This window comes from Truncatella angustata (assembly GCF_020726525.1).
Source record: "Truncatella angustata strain MPI-SDFR-AT-0073 chromosome Unknown BKA67scaffold_8, whole genome shotgun sequence".
Classification (NCBI taxonomy): domain Eukaryota; kingdom Fungi; phylum Ascomycota; class Sordariomycetes; order Amphisphaeriales; family Sporocadaceae; genus Truncatella; species Truncatella angustata.
In genome coordinates this window covers 1,510,596-1,531,442 of record NW_025763388.1, presented here as the reverse complement: position 1 = coordinate 1,531,442, position 20,847 = coordinate 1,510,596, and the positions used below count along the sequence as shown (strand labels likewise).

The window sequence follows — 20,847 nt, the reverse complement described above, 5'->3', positions numbered from 1 at the left end:
AGAGTTGTGGCGGCAATATAAGCTGACTACGATTGCATGTTGCAAATGCAACGAACGAGATACTATCACAGAGGATCGCTTATATAAGAAACAGCATACTGCAATATGACACGCACCTATGCATGAAGCACCTGGTCGTCATGCGTATTGTGCCTCTTCTTTTTTGATCAGGGTCCTCCTCACCAATTCATTTTACGTGAAATCAGTTTCGTGGCCAACGACAGAACTTAATCATCCGCCATAATGACACTTAGAAACACTGAAAGCTTCAAACTGTATAGGTAATGACCATTTAATCAATGAACATGCCCTCCACTGTTTCTATGCCCCGGCCCTCCCCCCTCTCTCTTTTTTATATTTTTTTTTATCGTACGGTTGGGACAATATGGAGTATTAGAGGTGGATTCCATCAAGTCCACAATCCCGGCTTCGCCAAGGCTGATTAGACTGTTCCACTTGCAAAGAAACTGGGGTTTGGACTACGGTATATGCAAGGGTGGATATATATGCTATTGATAAAGCCAGGAGTGCTAGATTGCCCAAAGCAATCAACACGATGTGTCGTTGATGTCGATATCGTGGCTCGATGATAAAAATTTTTTTGGGGATATCCGAGGGGCCCTGAAGCATATGGTCGTTACAATCTCACTGGTGGCAAGTCCGCCGAGATTGAACATGATTGGCCCTCACGACCTTTTGTGCAGTTTGTGCAACGATAGCAGATGGGGTCCATGGCCTAATGCTGCAGGCTGTACGAGAGGCAAAAGTTGGAACTGCAGAAGCGGCTCGAAAGTTGTCGGGGTCAACTAGACCTGCAACTCAATTTTCTTTCCAGGTTTGATGTCATATCCAATCTTGTTAGTAAATTAGGCCAGCACTAACATCTCTAGGACTGAGATCAAAGAGAGGCTAGATGCGGGCATCAAGTCATCGGGAGAAGTCAACTTCGAGCTTGGAACTATCCAGGAACACGTCAAAGAGATTCGCCAAGGCATTGCAATCTCATCTCTCAGTTCTGAAGCCAAAGAACAGCTCAAAAGTCTCCTAGTTTTGACCGAAGTTGTATACGCCAAGGTGGCACAGGAGAGAGTCTTGAAAGCTCTCGACTTTCCTGACAAGTATGTTCGAGTCGACGCAATAGAGAAAGCCCACTCGCAGACGTTTGACTGGATCTACACGGACAGTAAGCGTCATAACGAAAATTCGCAATCATTCGTCAAGTGGCTAGCAACTGGCAGTGGGACTTACCATATCTCGGGGAAGCTTGGCTCTGGGAAGTCGACATTGATGAAGTTTCTACGCGATCATAAACGTACAAGGGAAGAATTGCAAAAATGGGCCGGTATGCATTCTCTCTCATCTGAATATCCAAGATAGGACCGATCCTTCGTGAAGCGTGTGGCCCTGCTGACTTCATGAAGAAGGGATTGGAAAAGCCCAGACAACGACTTTTGCATGCTTGAGCCCGGTTTCCAGAAGAATAAACTAGCGAATATGAGTTTCCTAGGTCCTGGTCAAGAGTGCCCAGATATGATACCGACTGTTCTACCTGATCTTTGGAAGCAAGTGACGTCTCTGCCGTGGCAAGCGTCCGCGAACTTACAATTTCGAGCCGAGGATGCAAGGCTTGGGTTTGCTCGCCTTCTTCAATGTCGAAATGTGTACGACGAGCACTGCTTTTGCTTCCTCATAGACGGACTGGACGAATATCAAGAGACACACCAGGAAGACTATAAAGCCATGATAGAATTACTCTCAGACTGGACCAGTACAGCGCCTAGTTATGTGAAACTCTGCGTTGCCAGCAGAGAGTACAACGTATTTCTGAACTTCTTCGATAAGAACAAGCGATTGCGGCTTCAGGACCTAACAAGAGATGATATGGAACACTATATTCTCGACCGGCTAGAAGCTTCCAAAGACAAAGAAACAGAAGATCTGGTCCCGACGATAGTCGAAAAGGCCAATGGTATCTTTCTTTGGGTGACTTTGGTACTAAAGTCTATTCGGGCACGACTGGAAGACGGATATAGTCTTGCCATAGTCGCAGAGGAGGTCAAATTTCTCCCAACTAAGCTGGAATCACTGTTTCGTTATCTTCTAGATTCCATTACCCAATCGTCTCTCAAAAAAGCATCCCAAACTTTTTCTATGGTCAACCTCTACCAGTCGAACAAATTTGACTTTGAGGTACCGAGGCTTGATTTTCTCTCTTACTCCTTCTTGGACGAATATGCAGAAGGCAAGAACATGGCACTAATAAATCCATTCCCCTGGTCTGAAACAGACGAACCTGCCGTGCTGGACCGAAAACAGTTCGCACACAAGAGGCTGAACGGGCATTGCAAGGGCTTTCTTGAATCGGATGAGAATGGGAATATTGTACACACCCACCGGTCTGTCCCGGAATTTGTCCAGCGTTCTTTTCGAGGAATCATGGAATCTACTCTGAAGGGTTTCTGTAGTGAGGATATGTTGTCACATTTATTGCTAGCTGGACTCCGATTCCGCATACCCCCCGAATCTTCGACGGAAAGTGACGAATAGTTGGGTGCTCTGGTTTATGGCCTGATCGATATGCGAAGACGGGCCAATATCGATCGCCGACCTTTCTCGTTTCTGGAATGCCTTGACTCTGCAGTCCTTCGCTACCAGCAAGGGGAAAGCGGTTGGAACAGTTCGCACCAGCACTATTACATTTTAAAGCGTGGCATACACCATGATATATGGGACCAAGATGATATGTTAAACCCACCCGAGGCACTGTCCTCGGTATTTTTCCTCTCGATATTTTCTGGGCAGCATGAATATGTTGCTTGGAAAATCCAGACTGATTATACGATAACTCATGACGCTCTGAAGCTTAAAATGCTCATTGACTTATCGATGCAGGTAGCTTTCGCTGGTCATGCAGGGGCATTTAGCATAATAGAATTCCTACTTCATCAAGGCATATCGCCCGAAACCGTCGTACACGGCCACAGGTGGTTTCTATTGGACCGGTCTTCTAACGAGTGCAATTTCTGGGAGTATTTTCTCGCTGGCTTCTTGCAATATCATCATTCACGTTTTGCCGAAGAGACCAGCAACGCAATCATCGAGTTCCTGAAACATGGCGCAAACCCCGAGATTTACAAATTATCGGATGCTCAAGCAGGGCTTCCTGACTCTTCATCGAACAACACTAGTAAAATCCAACGGAGTATACGAGCTAGACTAGGCTCGAGGTCGTCCAGGAGGACCACTCTGGTCCCAGAAGAGATCAGTTGGAACACAATCCACGACAGTAACCGTTATTAGCGGGGTTTTCTTTTTAACACATTTCAATTCCATAAGTTTGTCGAGGATCACGGTGGAGAGATATCTCTGATTAAACTCATTGAATATTGCGACTTCAACAACAAAAATGAGGTCATCGAACTCTTGAGATCAAACACCACCAATCTCTCCAAAACGAAAGGACCGCAGGCAGAGGAAATCGAGAAGGACGCGGCGATAGATTGTACGAACGAACCTCGAGGCTCTGCTTCGGAATCTGAGGCTCGGCCGCACCCAAACTCGAACCGCGACGAAGGGACCGGAGCGGCGACCGCACCATCGCCGAAGTGGAACAGGTTCCGGCCGAGCTTCGCACAGCTTCAGCCCCTGCTTATCTTCCTACTGGGCAAGTCCGCACCCTCGCGAAGCCCCCTTGTGTCAGAGCGCTAAACCCCCGACTCTAGGCATAGCAGTCGCTCTCGTGATGCCCGGGCCCGTATACAGCCATGATACGGTTGAGCGACAGTGAGGATGACCCGGCAATAAACGATATCAGGAGATGATGGACACGTAACACGAATAGGGTTAATAGTAGGTCTGTTGGTGGTTTTTGTGAAACGGCCGGGGAATAAAGTTATCCTCTATTCATGATGAAGGCTACCTAAATAGATATCCTGGGTGGGTGGGTCCTTGGGTAAAACCTAAGGCATACGTTAAGATATACTTTTCTTCCTCTTTTTCCCTTTTTCTTCTTTTTTCTTTTTGTTTTGGTAAATACGGCGCTCGGCAATGGGCTTTCTCATAGGTGGCGGTATATTGTCCGTCCGTCAGTCCAGAGGGTACCAGCAAGAGGATTTTGCGGGATCGCCGAGGAGCAATGAGAGAAGGGTATTCACCTCTGATCCTTTCGGGGGTTGTTCCCTTTCCCTACCAAACAAACAAAATATGGTGAGACCATGTTTCGGGTTCTGTGGGATGAAAAGGGAGGAGAGAAGATGGCTGTGGCCGCCGAACAAAGAATGGCATGGCGACCGCTGGCCCGTTCCATCTACTTTCAGTATACACTCAGTCAAATCGCACGTCCCTTTTGCTCTCCGGTGTGGACCTTTACGTAGCTGTTCAACGGAAGTAGGTTCAAAATCACAAATATCGCGTCTATACACAAAAGCTGAGCTTGCCAAGGCTGTTTCAATGTCTTCGATGTCTTTAATCATGTGTCATTTCTCAATAAGATACAACTTTACACATGTACGACATTATATATGTACATTGTCCGTCTCCCCTATCGCCCTTTGAACACGACAGCTTAAATGCTGAAAATGAGCAGCACCAATAGAGACAGAGAAACCAAGAACTCCTTGACGACCTTATATGCAGCACCATGAACAACCATACCAGGAGCAAGCCCGGAAGTGAATGTGAAAAATCGGACCACCGAGTCGCCTTTTAAATGCTTGAAACACAATCGAGACGTGCCGAGCAAGAGTTCTCAATAATGGTAAAAAAAAAAAGTAAAAAGTAAAAAGAAAGACTCAACGCCATGGCCATGCAATGAGAGGTCCGCCCTCCGGGCCATATGGATTAGTGCAGTTATTTGCACGCTATAGTTAAGATATTCTAGGCGGAGGATGGAGAAGAGAAAGTAGAGGGTATCACCGCGACATGCAATGCCAAGAGAAAGGAAAATGCCATCGATGGTTTCGAAAGTTTCGAAAGTTTCATTCCGGTTGTTACGTGGTGGAAGTTGCCTTAAGACTTGACTCGAGTCTGTCTAGTAAACAGGATACTCTGGTAAGGTCGGGGCCCAGGTACTATAGTGCTTGTGTTTCGGCTCCCGGGAGAGTTGAGAAAGGAGATCATCCAGGTCGCCCCAGTTATCATTATTATCCGCAAATTTGCGGTGCTTTCGTGATAAAATGTGCTGGTAGACGGTCAGCTATGCTCCACGTTGCCTTCGCATTGTTCCATTGGATACTCACATCATCAAAGTCATCAAACTTATCCTGGCAGTTCTCGCAGTATCCGGGTTTGGGGTCCCTCTTACGCGGCTTGACTACGCGCTTCTCAACGACTGCGGTAGCCTTTGCGACTTTCTCCTCGCCGTTCTCGTTGACACGGTCTTGTTCGTCGATCAACTCTAGTTTCCGGCTTGATGTGCGGCTGAGCGCAGATCGTTTTGGCTCGCTGTCGTCCTTGAAGCTGGTCTCCACGCTTCCCAGGGCCCTGCGTGAGCTCAGTTCGTGCGAGCTATTACGCTGAAGAACCTTTCTCTGCAGGCCATGGACCTCCTTGCTGACCACGCCAATCGCACCAGGTGTGGCAGCCGTTGATGAGATCATCTGAGATCGGATGGCCGAGGTTACGTTGGAAGGCTGGACACCCGAAGCAACAGGCTCGCCACCAAAAAGTCTACCCGTGCCGGCGCGGCTCGTGAACGCATTAGGACGAAAGTCAAACTTCTTTCCTGCATTAGGCTTTGGCATAACGAACTCGGTCGACGCGACGCTAACGCTGGATCCCCGGTTGTGCGCACTTTCCATCTCGGAAAGGGAGCGTTTGCCAGTCACTGGCTTGGCGGGTTGCGCCTCGGGAGGCTGCAAGACGGGCTTTGCTGCGACAGGCGGCTTGACCGTCTCCTTCTTTTTGGGCCTGATGACCTCCCGATGATCATAGTCTTCGATGAACGGGCACCGACCTAGTGGAGCCGTGCGAAACTGCGGCCAGTCTCCCTCATTCTTTTCTTGCACTCTGGTGTACTCCCTGACCATGATGGGCTTCTGCTTCTCCTCAAAATCATAAATATAGATGTACGGGCCCCTGAAATAGTGCAGTTCCTTGGTGACAACAGTGGGATCTCTGTCAGAAGGACCATGTACACGCTCGTTATGCAGGAGCTGAAGCAGACTTCGCTCATCTGCAGGCTTGACATGGGTGTGGCTGGTCTGTACTGAGGTAGTCCTTGAACCATAGGCTATGGCAGCACTGACATTCAGGTCGGGTTCCAGGAGCATAGATAGCATGCGCTGAAGCTTATCGAGTGACCATATCTTCTTGCTCATATCGCGTGCCCGGGATAACACGTCCATGTTTCTCTTGGGTTTCGTATCCGGCATCTGAGCCAGGCCACCCCGAGAGGGCACCTGTAGCTTCGACTTGGCATCAGGGAACAGCTTTCGTCGTACTGACTGGTCAGCGGACCGATCCAGCAAGGAGGGGTTGATGGTCTGGGGCTGATGCTGGTCATGGTGAGGTTCGGCATCTGCCTCTTCCTGTCGGCGGGAGCCCCGTTGCTCTGGGGGTATAGCTCGAGTGGTGACAACGTGGGTAATGTCACTAGAAAAGAATCTCTCCTCGCGCTATGGGATGCCCACAATTAGCAAATGAGCCCCTAGCCAACACACATGCAAGACGGAGTAGCAATAGCACTTACGGCACCGAGAGAGGTGATCTGCTTGACTACCTTGGCGCGGACATCCTCGGGGATGCCGTCAAAGTAGAAGACCATCTTTGGGAATCTTGCACGGTGGTGGGTTTGCCATTGCCGAATCTCCTCGAGGTCCTTGTCGGTGTATTTGCTATTGCTCGTGCTCGTGCTTTCTGGGCGGTGATGGTGGTGACCTGGTGCCGACCTCTCCCTCGCCAGCTTGCTCTCATAGGTGCTCGCATTTCGACGTGTTTGCAGGGAGAGCTGGTTCTTGACGACCCTCTGTGGTTGGGGGGACTTCAGAGGGCGCGGTATGCCACTAGTAGACTCGAGGATTTGTTTCTTTGCGGGGGGTGGCTGGGCGTATGCCTCTTCTCGTTGAAGGTTGGCGTAAGACCTCTTGGGCTTGGTCAGGGCGGACGCTCTGATGGGGGAGTTGGCAACATTCTGGTTCGTCGAGAGGGGGATGCGTCGAGTGGTGGACATGGTGGTGGAGAGACTGACGGGTAGCGGAGATAGGGATACTGTTGCCATATATAAAATCGGGTGCTATCGAGCTACCATACTAGATCGTGCGTCGTACGTCGGAATCAAGTGTTTCTGGGTGACTGGGGGGGCGTGCTACGCGGAAGGCACCGAGTTGCATTGAGCGGAGATATTTCGACTGCAAGAATGCCTCTGGACCGGGTGTGCGGAAGAGGGTATCTTTGTTGCTGTCGATGCCGCGTCGAGGAGCAAAGTCTTGGTGGACTCGACGACTGGTGGTGTTAGTCTTGGTAACTGGATGGATCGGACAATGCTCCGGCGGCAACGGGTATCGAGTGCTTGTGCTTAGGGCAATTGATACATGGCAAATCGAAATGAGAAGGAGAGGGTATGTGTATGTAGGTTCGTGGTTGCTATGGGTCAAAGTTTGTGATATGGAGATGGGGGTGTGGAGGGGCACAGAGAGTGAGCGAGTGAGAGGGAGAGAGAGAGAGACAGCAGGTTGCAGGTTGCAGGTTGCAGGTTGCAGCTGCAGTTGGGGCACGCGACGGGGCGTGACGCAAAACACGCAAAAAAAAACAGTGTTGGGTAACGAGACCAGAGGCAAAGAAGTGCGTTTGTTTCTGTGTTTGAGGCTCCGGATAGAGAATGGAGATGCAGGTGTTCCACGGCTCGAGAGAGACGCGAGAGTGACTTACCAGATGGACGTGATTGACTGTAGTGAGCAGAGCAACGCTGACGGCTCTCTCCTGTGTTGGTGAGAAATGAGCGAGGCTTGACACAAGGTACACCGACTGCATCTCCAGGCGCGAGGGTGGCCAGGACTAGCTGGCTCCGATACACTAACAATTAACAGGAATCAACAAATAATAATAACCCACTAAACACGGGCCAGGCGACCCGCTATTACTACCACGCGCATCGCAGCACGGCAACCGCGATCGACTACACCTGAACAGGCTTAAACCCTGCCGTAACTTCTTCTTCTTCGTCTTCTTCTGGGCGGGTGGGCAGATGGCAATTGCGTCAGTGCTGCTGCTGCTGCTGCTGCTGTCCAGGCTTATCCGGGCTTATCCAGGCTTATCGACCCATCTCAAGCTTGAGTTGTGATCCGAACGTTTGACACTCAATTGACATCATCCTCTTTTACCAATTTGGATTCTTCACCCCCCTGATTCTTCCTCTTGCCCTTCAAATCACCACATCCAATGCAGATATGAAGTTGAGGAAAGTATCACTCCCTCTGCGCCAATTGCAGCAACAGGCACGGCGGCAAGCCTCCTCGAGCCTCCAAGCCACAGTTTCGGGAGCCAGGCCATGCGCACCAAAATCAACCCTCGGATATCCTGCTTGTCGAAACAACCGTTTGAGCAGCCAACGCTCGTACTCGACTGTCCCTGCATCGAGTGTTCTCTTTGGCCAACCTGTCCATGAAACGCATCCCCACCTCCTTGCGCCAGGCGAACTCACTCCCGGCATCACAGCCCAAGAATATCACGAGCGCCGCGCAAAACTTGTCGCCGCATTGCCGACAGGATCCGCAGTTCTGCTGCCTGCCGCTCCAGTACAATATCGCTCTGGCGCCGTCTTCCACGCCTTTCGTCAAGAAAGCAATTTCCTCTATCTGACCGGCTTCAGCGAGCCCGAGTCACTAGCACTGATAGTCAAGACGGGATCCCAAGATGATGACTACACATTCTATCTCTGGTCCAGACCAAAAGACCCCAAGCAAGAGCAATGGAACGGACCTTGGAGTGGCGTAGATGCAGCGAGAGACGTTTGGAACGCCGACCAGGCGGGCGATATCGGACGCCTTGAGCAAGGGCTGGCTGACGCCTTGAAGGGGGTCAAGAAAGTCTACACCGACGCAGAGCTCACCAAGTATGGCGTCTCCACCAAACTTGGCAATACGTTAAGGGGTGCTGCGTCCGGGGTAAGCACTGCGCCTCTCCGGCCAGTGCTCAACTCGCTCCGTGCAATCAAGTCGCCAGCGGAGATAGCATGCATGCGCCGTGCTGGCCAGGGCTCCGGAAGGGCCCTCACAAATGCCATGCGCCAGCATTGGACATGCGAAAAGGACCTCGCTGCTTTTCTCGAATACGAGTATCACAAGGCAGGGCTTGACGGGTCTGCCTACATTCCTGTCATAGCTGGTGGCCAGAAGGCACTGCTTATTCACTACGTCCTCAACAATGGGCTATTACATAACGGCGAGTTTGTCTTGGTCGATGCTGGAGGAGAGTACGGCACATATATCGCCGACATCACCCGCACCTGGCCTGTTTCTGGCAAGTTCGCACAGCCACAAAAAGATCTGTATGAAGCCGTTCTCTCTGCACAGCGATCGAGTGTGAGCTTGTGCCGCGCCAGTGCAGGCGTCACCCTCGACAAGTTGCACAGCATCACCGAGACTGCTCTGAGGAATCAGTTACAGCAGCTGGGATTTGACCTCAGCGGCGACGCCATGAATGTCTTGTTCCCGCACCACGTTGGGCACTACATCGGACTCGACGTCCACGACATCCCTGGCTACTCGAGGGGCGTCACCTTACAGGAAGGCCACTGCATCACAGTGGAGCCGGGTATTTACGTTCCGGACGACGAGAGATGGCCTAAGGCCTTCAGAGGTCTCGGCATCAGAATCGAGGACAGCATAGCAGTTGGCCAGGACAACCCATTGATTTTGACCACGGAGGCCGTCAAGGAGGTCGTCGATATTGAGGCCCTGAGAGAGCCTGCGCATCCAATTTTCATGCATGCAGGATTGTCGTGAGCTTGTAAAACTTTGCAATGTAGATATGTCACCATTTTGTAAAAACAGTACAGCATTGTATAAACCGCATCCAGATATTCTACGATGGTAGAGGCGTACTGAAAGGGCCAACCTGTCCTACTCCACAAGAATCTGAAGTAGACTGCGGCTGATGATGTGCAAAGAATGCCCCCATCGAGGATGCGTCACAAATTGGTTCACTTCTAGCTCGTGAGATTGCTTCTGGTTTCGAGTTGGGTTCGACGGCGCTGGCCTCGGGACGGAGTATTCTCTTCTCGCAGCCTCCTCGTGAACTCCTCTACAATCCAGTACTCGCTGGTCAGAAGTCATTGCCCTTCCCGAGTAGACAAGTAACTGGCTCTTTTCTTTTCTCCAGACGTGCTGCCGGCATTTGTTTCCCTCTTTACGCCAGTCTCGTATTATCTCTACCAACAATACGACCGTGTATATCGCTGTCCGACTTGATGATGTGCCGTCTACTTCAGCACCTGTCCGGGAACCGCCGGCCTCGTCCAGTGTCTCCCTGCCGGGAACCTTGTGGGCAGCACCGTGTATTACTGGTTTTCGCTTCCGAGAAAAGTTTGTCGTCTCTCTGATGTGCTAAGGACAGGAGTCTGCTTCGGTACAGGAGACTCGGTCAGCTGGGCACCGTGGACGTCTTATTACATTCTCTACTCACGGATTTATGTACCTGCTGAGGAATACGCCCTTGGCTTTTCGAAAGCCGATGAAATTCCCGAGATGAATAGCGTTGCTGTTGTTGGCAGCGTAATGCGGTGTGAGCTTCCGGCGTGAGCTTCGTGGCTCCGTTGAACCAGAAAGTGCAGTTGATGTTACCCTCAACCCCGATGTCCCGCACGTTTCCCAACCCGCTGAAACCTACTGCGGAGAAACGTATTCTCTGTTACGCTCGCTTGGGTACCAAATTGGTTGCAGCTTCTTGAGATCATTCGCATCACAGGATCCGAACCATAGGCCGATACGGATCCTTAGAACATTAAAGACTCAACCCAGCGACTCACCGATCCGAAAATCGCCAGTTGCGTGTTCGACTAATTATCCAATAAATATGTGCTTCTACTACGCCTTGCTGGTTGTCCGCAGAGAACGGAAATGGTAATCTCCCACAACGACTGTTAACAAGTTAATGTTCATTGTGTCCACTGATGTTAGGGACAGAACACATGGACATGGAATTCTTCGACTTTCAGAGGTGCAATATTTGTAGAAGACTGCGAACGATGCAACCTTGGCAACAAAAACAAAATTTTAAGAAAAAGGACTGCGGCTATACGTGTCCTTCGAGTCCACCACTGCGCGCCATAGGGATATCTGGCTGAACATTGTGTCGCTTCGGGAGCATCGCAGACAATGAGCCTTCCTAAGAAGAGCTCCTTAGACACTGGGAATGATGAGAGAGCTTTCGATCATTCAAGATCCGAAGGTTGAATAACGTAGCGCTAGTGAGAGTAAAATAACCTAAATCAGGGTCGTTAGCAAGGAGATATCATGCAGCCGAAAAGAAACGTCGAAAGATTGAGATGCCGAGAGGTAATTGTGACAAGCATACATTGGAAGTATCCGGAGAAAGTGTTCCGATCGGTATTGGCTTGGCTAGTGATCATGTTATTCGAAAGATTCATGTTAGTCACACATCCATAGAGACAATCTATCAAAACTGCCAAGTTGAAAAAGTCTTATCATCATTCAATATGCCAGCATTTTGAGAAGTATTTGGTTTACAAGACAAGTGTGAGAGGGTGTCGTTTTATTTTAAAAGGCCACAATATATCGCAAAACACAACGCCATTTCAACTCTCCATAAGAACAACTTATTGAGAAGTGCCAATATTGGGCTTGCCGAACCCGCAGCGCCTCTATCTACCTTGATATGACTTTAAGAGATTTCATCGGTACCGATACCACGGCAGATCCAATTTTCAAACTGTGTGGGTCATTTAGATTTCGACCTTACCCCATTTCCTTGTCTGATGGACATCGTCTGGAGTTGATCTAACTCCCAACGTGTTCTTTCCGCACGATCCACCAACGAACAGATGAGTACTAATTGATATGTTCGCACTCTGAACGATAGGTACCCGTCGAGCGTACTTGTGGCTCAACTAACCCTCTGGAACCTAAATACGTGGTCCTAATTAGCAGCGTGGTCTCTTACTGACACCAGCAGTGCACGTCGCAGCAGACGGTGGGCGGGTCAAAATCAAGCAAGAACCGGCATTCGTGAGTCTGAACATGTCCTAGAGAGCGTGTATGTGTGTCTGTGCAGCCTTGCGAGCTAGTGGTGCGGTCAATGACGAACTTATGTGCAGCCAGAGGCTATCGGGGCAAGGTATTAGGTCTAGCCATCCTTCCAACAAGTACTTCGCGGACCCAGAGGGACTGTCTTGATGAGCAGAGGCGAATCAACCATGTCGTACTCACCTCGACACGATGGTGAAGACAAACAGACAGTTGGAGGTACACAAGCGATCATTGCGATACGTGACGCATTGCCCGTACCATGCCTCCCGTTTAGGAACTGCACAGATAGACCCGTTGCAGATATGCTTTGAAGCATGGACTCTGATCATGTTAATGTTTATTCTGACGAGGCTGGACGGGTCATTGGGACATATGAGGACAAGTGTGGATGATGAAAATCACAAGCAGGGTTTTCGATCGAGGACACAAAACGTTCGTCACTGTACCCCATGGACGATTTGAACAGAATAAACCAATAGTGCATGAAACGTCTTTCGAGAAGGGTATCTTTGGGAGCGATGAAGACAGCCAGCCCCAAGCACGACTGGATCAAGAGTCAACTAGCGAGTGCGACAATCAAACAAAATGATCGTACCAACTAATCATCACGTTTAGTCAATTCCAGGCGATGAAAAAGCCCTTCTCGTTTGGACTGCGTTGTTTCCATATCCGCTCGTCAAGGGTTCGAAGAAATTGGGCTAGATAATTACTCGGACGGCTAATTTTCAATAGCTCTTTGGCAAACAACTCAACGACGGCCACCCAGTCAGTCTCGGTGATGAGCCATGGCGTCGATAGACAAATGGGAGTGTCTCGGCGAGATCTGCCTTGGGTAAACAGAGGATACTTCTAGGAGGGTAGCAGCACAGATCTGCACATCATCTACCATTCGGTCGTGGCCAGCGGTCTAGAACGCAGGTATTTTCTTCAATCAGGGTAAGCACTTTCCAAGCGAGCGGCAGTGGGTGCGTTGGATTTTAGAAGAGGTCTCTCGCAGTGCAGCATGTGCGTTTCGGTGCATATAGAGTAACGTCTGTGGTGATCAGATAAAGCGGCCAGGCCATCATACGATTTCAAGGGACCCATGGCTGGAGCTTCGGTTTAGGGGAATGTTACGTGCAGCCACGCAAGATGAATGACACCCCAGACGAGGGGGAACCAAGAGGCAACTGGCTTTCAACTCTGGGGCTACTTACTGCCTCGTCACGCATTGGAATTCGGCAATCAAACAATCTCGTGAGTCATATAACGTGTCAATTCATATAAAAAAAAAAAGCGACACAGGTTTTTCTGAAAATGGTAATTGTTCAATTCACCTCATAAAGGCTAACTTCATAGGGTATATGTATGCTAACAAAAAGCAATCATTAGATATGCTTTTTCTTTTTAACTGAACGCCCCGAATATGCATGCTGAGAATTTCAGGGCAACCACTGTAGACAGATGCCTCCCAACCAGTAACTCCATAGTTAAGCATCACTCTTAACGCTATTGCGTTCCGCAGATTCCACGCTCCCAGCCCGTTCGTCCCATAAGCGTAAAAATGTTCATAACGATAGATAGTATCGTCGAGTTTCGTCGAGTTATGTGTGCAGTAGTGAAAAGATGGCAGCAATTAGTGATTGCCTCTTTCGATTAGACGTGGATAATAAGTAGTGTTCGATGGAACTCGAACGACACTTCATGCCGTCGAGAGTGGAGAGTCATGGCGATGATGTCCATGTAAATGTTGGTGAATGATGATGGCCGGCTTCTGAAGGAATTTCTATGAAGAGAAGCGGGCTGCCGGGTTGAATACGGCTGCACCGTAGCCCTGCGGTTGCCATGTGGCAGGTGCAGGGCTGGCGCCCAGAAGCTGTTCGAAAGCTTGCAGTCTGCGAAGAAGCTCCTCATTCTTATGCGACATGCTTCGGTTGCGTCGCTCCAGTTGATGGATATACTCAGTAGCCTTGGTGAGGATAGTACCCTGAAAATCATGTTAGCCTCTAGATATCTCGCCGTGGAAAAGCAGTCTTGCTGACCTTGCTCACTTTAGGTGCTCTGGAGACTGGCACTGGAGAACCGTCGTCGTCGTAGTCTTCGGGTATAGACCGCAACGACGGGATCGCCTCGCGCAGATCCGCAATTCTGTCCTTCAGGTTTGTGCGGTATTTGCGCTCGATATCATTGTGTGCTGCGCGGTCGCTGTTTCGTGGCTTCTCCTTCTTCATGGTAGAGTCGTTGGGCTCGCCCGGAGTGATCAGACCAGATCGCGAATTTGAGCGTGAGGTCTTTGCCGAGTTGACCACGAACGAAGCCCTACGCTTAGGCTCGGGTGGCCCATTGCTGGTGGTGTCGCTTGTCGCTGAAGGGCTGGGGTGCATGTCGAAAGTGAAATCCACTGAGGGCCTGGACTCGCTCGGCATTTGGGTCAAGCCAGAGCCCATGGCGATAGCTAATAGCCTTTGTCGTTCAGGGTCGTTGAACGCCGGGTTGATGTTGAAGTACGACTCATTCCGAACGCCGGGTTGTGGTGCATCCCAGCTCAGGGGTGTTGAGTAGAGTCGCTCAGGAGCGATGTCCTGTGCTTGGTTTGTGTCGCGCGTGGCGAACTCGTCATCCATCGCCATTGAATATGTATCTTCCTCACTCGACAGTGCGTGTTCCAGAGCACTATCCTCGAGCCAGTCGTCTGTCCTTGAAGGAAGCTCCAGTTTGAAGCTGCCGGGTTGTCCGACACGTCCTAGCCTTGTTGCTTGTTGGAAGGAGTTGAGTGGCCTAGGCTAATGTTCAGAACCATATAAGCTTTGCTGGGGTGCAATGCCATGACGATGTACTCACCTGCGTGCTGCAGAAACTGCTTGGTGGTCGAAGTCACCAAGTCTCTCCAGGCTGTCGTCGTCGCTATCGAAGCGCAGCCAGTAATCACAGCAGTCAAGAGCTGACGAGTCTTGGCTCAGCTTTGATCTCTTGTGGTCGGGGGTATGTGCCCTCTTCAGAGTTTTCTTGATGGGCTTTGGTGACCTTTTGGGCGAGTTTTTGGTCAATTCAGTAGTGGTCACCTTTGGTACCTGTGCGGCTTTGGTATAATCAGTGCCGTTGATGGTGACCTGGTTGGCGAAATTATCCCAAAAGGATATGTCTGAGAATTGCTTTAGGCAATTAGGAGAATTGTCAAGCAAAGAGTCGATAGCCTATAGTCGTATTAGGATCGTGGGCCCGATGTTCGTTGACCCCACAAGCTGTGAGGAGTTGGTAGTCGGCCATACCTTGTTATTGGTTACCGGAAACAAGTCGATGTTCTGCAGAACATCCGTATCCATGACGAAGCTCAGCACCTTAGTATAGGGTCTGCTTGGCTTCCTTCGACTATGCCTCCTACTAGTGAGTGGAAAAGTCTTGCTATACTCTTGCGAGCAGATGGCTTGAACACTTGTGGTTCGATGTGGTGTGCAGCGGAGATACCCTTTGGATGGGTGGTGAGTGATGGACCAAAGAGTTCCCCGATTGGTAGGTGCCGGGTGATGATGCAGATGTGCCGGCAGGTGGTGATGGTCTTTCTTTGAGATGTGTGTTTGTTGTCCGGCGAGGTGGAATGCTGGAGTGAAGTATCGTAAGTTGTTGTTCGCTTGTTGTCTGTTCATGTATGGGAAGACAAACCAGGCTAGGTGAGAAGACTCTCAAGCAATATGTATCAGTCGCTTCCAGAAAGACACGCTTCGTTTAATTGGAGCACGAGAACGCTGGTGGGAAGCCTGTCCGATGCTCATGGACATGCAATGGCGGAAGCCGCCTGCGAAGAGACCAGAATGGATAAAAGTGGCCTGACACTCAATTTGCTGGGGCTACTAGGTGTCAATCCGTAGATCCCAGAGAGCCCATTTGAGCAATTACATCCAGGATACATTGACGTGCATGGACATGTCACCTGCCGTGCGGGTATCATCACTATGGGAATCCAGTACCGCCCAGCAGGTTCGGGGGCTTCCAGGACTTGTACGGGGGAACTAATGCCCAGCTGCACCCTCTGGGTGACGAGAATAGGCCGCCGATATTTCACGTAGAGTTTGAAGTAGGACCGCATGAAATCCAGCAACCAATGCTTTTCGTTTTGGGTATGAAGGCGACAGGGGTCCGATGTGAGTATGGCCTGAGTTGCTGGGATCGACGGGCCAGATCATTATCTCTGGCTCTCATACCCGATTCCATGGTCGATTACCATTGCTGTGGAGCCTACCACGGTATATTTCTGCAGTGAACCAGGGCAAAGTTTGCAAGTGGGCCAGACTCGCAGGAAAGAGGAAGTGAGATAATAACTGTCAGGCCACTTCTGAGCTGATGTCGCGGAGATCCCCTGTGTCCATTGTCGGAGAATTGTCTAACATCTGATTGGATGGAGCTGGCGTCCTCAAAAAACCGTTGGATTTGTCTTTTCTTTTTGTGAACCCCTGTTGGAGAAGCCACACAGCTTATACGGCGTGGTTATTGTCTATGGCGTCGTTTCCATAATCACCACTACCTACCGCGGAATGCATCGCATCCTAAGAATCAACGATCAAGATAGGCATAGAAGCTGCCAGTGCCAACTAGATACCCGTGATGGTTATAGTGGGAAAGAAACAGAGCTGCACACGTGGGGGTGGTCGAGGCACGCACACCTCTTTTGTTTCCGAGCGACTCGACTCCACCGCTACCGCCCAGCTCACATGCATCCAGGGCACGGATAGGGCTGCGGAACGTCCATCCGGCACATCCCAAGTTCCAATGGACCTTGGAAAGCTTCGCACACATCAGGCCATTCTTCTGCGTTCTGAACTGACATTTAAGATGCCTCCGACCAGTCATGCTCCCGTCGGTCTGGCACGGAGTTTCACATGGTTGCGGTTCCCACTACTCACAGCGGACTCCTACGAACTCCGGTGGGCCTACTCTCAGTCCCTTCAGCGCCGCTGTGTTCCTGTGACCGGAACCTTTTTCGTCTCACGTGAGCCTTGCCGATTTCACCCGTTAAGTTAGCATTGTTACCCTCAACCTTCACCGTGTCTTCCGCCCTTTTAGGCCGGACGGCAGACGGCTGCACGAAAGCGACATTCGCAGCGCGGACTGAGACGCCATGGAGATCGGCGGCCGGCAGCGTGCATTAGAGCTGATCTATGGAACGGAAGCTAATCGAAGTCCGTCGCCATCATTACTATGTATCCGTACTTTCATCACGATCATCCAATCACGAGATACTCGATGCAAATCATGCAACTCGTTGACAACAAAGATGCCATAGAGTCAATTTCGCCGCTAGTTGAGATCACTTTGGTTTTCGTCAGTCTTCATCTGCCTTTGAAAGATAAACAACCGTTGCAAATAATCGTTCAAATTTGGCCGAGATTCGTTGTTACGAGTTGTTTCCCGACAATTTCGCCGCAATGACCGTGCGCCGCCTTGACGTGTTCGGGCATTCTGCCAATGAACAGCAGAAATAACAAACCTTGGAAGCTCAATTACACATAAGAATACCACGTATGTATCGTGATTGAAGTGAATAGTGGCATAGAAACCATACATGCGGAACATTGGTGTAGCGCTAACCCACCATAGCCTAGCACCAACTCAACATCGTCTGACAGCCGCAGCCTTTCGAGGTCCGGAAGTCTGGAAAATCAACTTCACCCATACTACAACCTATCAAACTCTGCCAGTGACAACACTCTCGTCTCCACAGTGATGATATCACGCAAACATCAGGCAATCACTTCTCATCGCTCTGCCACCATTTCATATAAACCGAGTCTCAAAGTGGGCAGCAGAATTTTCAGTTTCGTACTAATGCACGTCTTTATTGCCAACTCTCCACTGTGACGTCTAACAATTTGTTGGAAAACCCCATGATTTCGCGAATCCTGAAGTGGAAAACGGCCCGCAGCAAATCGTGAATCTGACGGTGAAGGAGCAGTATAGCAAGGTAGGGTACAAACGGTTCCAACCGCACCGCACTGCATCGTCTGTGGGAACGGTTTGTGGCAGAAATTAGCACGAGCAAGAAACGGTACAGGAGCGCCAGTGTCACTCAGGGCCGATTCCGTAACTCGCGCATCGCTCTCCGCTCGATGCTTGACAGGATGGTCCTTTGCAATGTCAGACGTTCAGGGTAATCCGTGACAGATTTCCCTACGAACTCGGCCATGCCAGTTGCGAGGGCAGCCGCATTGTCTTATTACATCACTTGGAGTCCGAATCCGTGGAGGGGTCTTTCTTCTCGTGGGCGTGCTGACTCAACGCCGTCACTTCTTGGGTGCGCAATGCGGCAAGCTACAACCCGCTGGGGGTTTCAAACTTAGCGGCAAAGTCGCACAATACGTCAGCCTTTTGTTGCGATACATACCTAGGTTCGGTCTGTTGGCTGTAGAGCTCGGCCCTGCTGTTGATTCAGCATGACGAAGTATATTACTTGCTGATTCCCTGGGCTTGTTTACATTTGCGTAGATCGTTGGGCCAGCAACTGGGTTTGGAGCAAGATCCCGAGGCTGCGCGGCCTGATATCACAGGATATGAGGGCTAAGCATGCCTTCTTCCAGTACAAAACCCCTTGGAGTTCCGTCTTTCAAACCACCTGTCTGGGCACGCCTTACAAAACCGAAGCTATCACGAAAGGGGTCGAATAAAATCCTAGGCCGAGAGTCTGCGAACTCCATTCGTAGACAAGAGACAGCAATACTTGTTCTCATGCCTCACTATGCTCCAAGCGCCACGAGTGAGGCAAACAAGAATAACTAGACGGAAGTGCTAGAAAGGACGCGTCAACCTCACTTCGTTGGTAGACAGCGTTCTGTCCGAGAACCTCTCATTTCTCATTTTGGACGAGTTTTTCGAAGGCCCGGCGATTGCCTGCTTTCTTCGATATTGAGCAAAGTTTCAGATGCAGCACAAGGTGTCACTGGGATCCTCTATCGGGCCAACTTAAGTCGACTTGTACTCTGTAATATGGAGGATTCTATCTGATCCGCATGAAGAAAGGTCTTCCACAAGTCAAACACGGGAAAAACTGGATATAGACTATCCTAAAAGAGATTAGCCCGAGAACGTGCCATTTCCAAGTTTCCCCGGAAGCAATTAATTGTGTCGAAGTTGATGACCAAAGTGAGTTGTTGGTGTTGCACAGGTATCTGTCGCTCGTTGAGCCTTGATGGTTACGTTATGGCGCTTGGGATATTATGCACTTGAACATTCTGACCAATTCCGCGCGGATTACGAATGTCTTTGCAAAGGATGACAAACTAAGCAGGTCACTAACCTTAGTTAGTGCCGAATGTAGTACAATTCAATCACGCAACACCACACAAACGCCCCCGCGCTATAAGACCCTGACGGTGCCCAGGAGCAATCTTGTTCTACAGGATGACACATTCAGTGGTTGTATTCTATCCCATTCAATTGCTCTATTCATTCTAAATCATCTCGGTTTCTAATCGACAATCTGACCAACATGTCCGTGGAGTACGCAACCGGGTTTAAGTTCCCGTCGCCGCTAGAAGGGTTCGAGGATGCCCCGCCGTTACCGGAACAACGAAACGAGGATAAAACTTATATCAACCCGCCGAGAGAGACACCAAGCAAAGCTTATCAAGAATTCCCCGATCCTCTGGACAACTCTCCGCGTGGCGGCTTCGATGTGCACATCTACTACAACCAACGAAACCCGGAGCAGGCCAAATATGCGCGGGAATTGTGGGAGCGCATTAGACGCGAGTGTAAGTTGACTCTCCTGGTTAAATACATCATCTCAAGTGATTCGTATTTTACTGACTTATTCATCAGTCCCTGAGCTCTCGGTCTACACATTTTGGGACAAGCCAATCGGGCCGCATCCTGTGGCCATGTTTGAGGTGAATGTGTACACTCCGGCTCAGTTTGGAGCCTTCATCCCGTGGTTGGCGATATGGAGAGGACCACTCTCCGCGCTTGTACATCCCAACACGGTGGAAGAGGGCTCACAAAGGGACATCGAGAAGAGAAACCATACTCAGAGGGCGATCTGGATGGGCGAAAAATACCCAATAGATGCGGGATTCTTTGTGAGTATGCCAGAATGAGTATGATCATGGGAATAGATGATTGTACTTATATGATCACTTCATTTGCCCGATTTTAATGTCTAGCTCTATGGGTTCGGAATTATATCAACAGGATTCCGTTTCGACGGTCAGAAGCGAGCACCAAACAGATGGCCATATACTTGAGAGGATGTTAGTGGGTATTGCAGGAGCTACTTTTCAGAGATCATAGTAAATAAGACATTTGCACGCTCGGCTAACGCGGCGTAGGCATAACTATACTATTACTGCTAGGAAAAAATGAATCACCGACGGTGATAAAGAAAAGCAACGGCTGCCCCGCAACAGCAAGTCACATCAAAGAGTGACACTTGGCAGGTCTAACTATACGATGGAGAAAACTCATTGGAAACGATAAAGCGAACCGCCAACGCAACGGTCAGCTGCTCACAAATGCTATCCCTACGAGGATTGACGATACATATGCTACGGTTGTTGTATGACACGGGATCGAGAGCTTACTTGATGTACCGACTGTGGTCGCTAATGGTTGGTATATCTCATATCTTTCGCCGAAACTCGGTGCGATAACGTGGTATTCCACGGGGCAATCAGAGACC

At 49.9% G+C, this 20,847-nt stretch overlaps 5 protein-coding genes across 5 annotated transcripts; 3 read left to right on the top strand and 2 right to left on the bottom strand.

The window, feature by feature from the left end:
- Positions 1–378: 378 nt before the first annotated feature.
- On the top strand, positions 379–3,937 carry BKA67DRAFT_694764 (uncharacterized protein). Its single transcript, XM_046109279.1, has 4 exons — positions 379–857; positions 891–1,342; positions 1,508–2,382; positions 3,337–3,937. Exons 1-4 carry the CDS (start codon positions 841–843, stop codon positions 3,706–3,708), a joined length of 1,716 nt encoding a protein of 571 aa, XP_045954272.1. The 5' UTR covers positions 379–840; the 3' UTR covers positions 3,709–3,937.
- A 954-nt stretch (positions 3,938–4,891) lies between these two features.
- On the bottom strand, positions 4,892–6,493 carry BKA67DRAFT_397592 (Dfp1/Him1, central region-domain-containing protein). Its single transcript, XM_046096660.1, has one exon. The coding sequence runs from the start codon at positions 6,369–6,371 to the stop codon at positions 5,142–5,144; it is 1,230 nt and encodes a 409-aa protein (XP_045954271.1). The 5' UTR covers positions 6,372–6,493; the 3' UTR covers positions 4,892–5,141.
- Positions 6,494–6,995: 502 nt separating this feature from the next.
- On the top strand, positions 6,996–9,941 carry BKA67DRAFT_594691 (peptidase M24, structural domain-containing protein; the record flags this gene model as incomplete). The annotated part of the gene is made up of 2 exons (XM_046105075.1): positions 6,996–7,045; positions 8,543–9,941. The coding sequence occupies 2 exons, from the start codon at positions 6,996–6,998 to the stop codon at positions 9,939–9,941; spliced, it is 1,449 nt and encodes a 482-aa protein (XP_045954270.1).
- A 4,027-nt stretch (positions 9,942–13,968) lies between these two features.
- Positions 13,969–15,505, bottom strand: BKA67DRAFT_662518 (uncharacterized protein; the record flags this gene model as incomplete). The annotated part of the gene is made up of 4 exons (XM_046108017.1): positions 13,969–14,169; positions 14,225–14,960; positions 15,024–15,376; positions 15,452–15,505. 4 exons carry the CDS (start codon positions 15,503–15,505, stop codon positions 13,969–13,971), a joined length of 1,344 nt encoding a protein of 447 aa, XP_045954269.1.
- A 4,154-nt stretch (positions 15,506–19,659) lies between these two features.
- On the top strand, positions 19,660–20,266 carry BKA67DRAFT_539601 (DOPA-like domain-containing protein; the record flags this gene model as incomplete). The annotated part of the gene is made up of 2 exons (XM_046100666.1): positions 19,660–19,924; positions 19,992–20,266. 2 exons carry the CDS (start codon positions 19,660–19,662, stop codon positions 20,264–20,266), a joined length of 540 nt encoding a protein of 179 aa, XP_045954268.1.
- Between the last annotated feature and the right edge of the window lie 581 nt (positions 20,267–20,847).

Excerpts from the sequence above, each read along its gene's own strand:
- BKA67DRAFT_694764 (XM_046109279.1), top strand. Across the intron at positions 1,343-1,507 it reads AGAATTGCAAAAATGGGCCG|GTCCTGGTCAAGAGTGCCCA; the intron begins GTATGCATTCTC and ends TGAGTTTCCTAG. Across the intron at positions 2,383-3,336 it reads CGGATGAGAATGGGAATATT|TTTGTCGAGGATCACGGTGG; the intron begins GTACACACCCAC and ends CAATTCCATAAG.
- BKA67DRAFT_397592 (XM_046096660.1), bottom strand. The coding sequence starts at position 6,371 with ATGCCGGATACGAAACCCAAGAGAAACATGGACGTGTTATCCCGGGCA.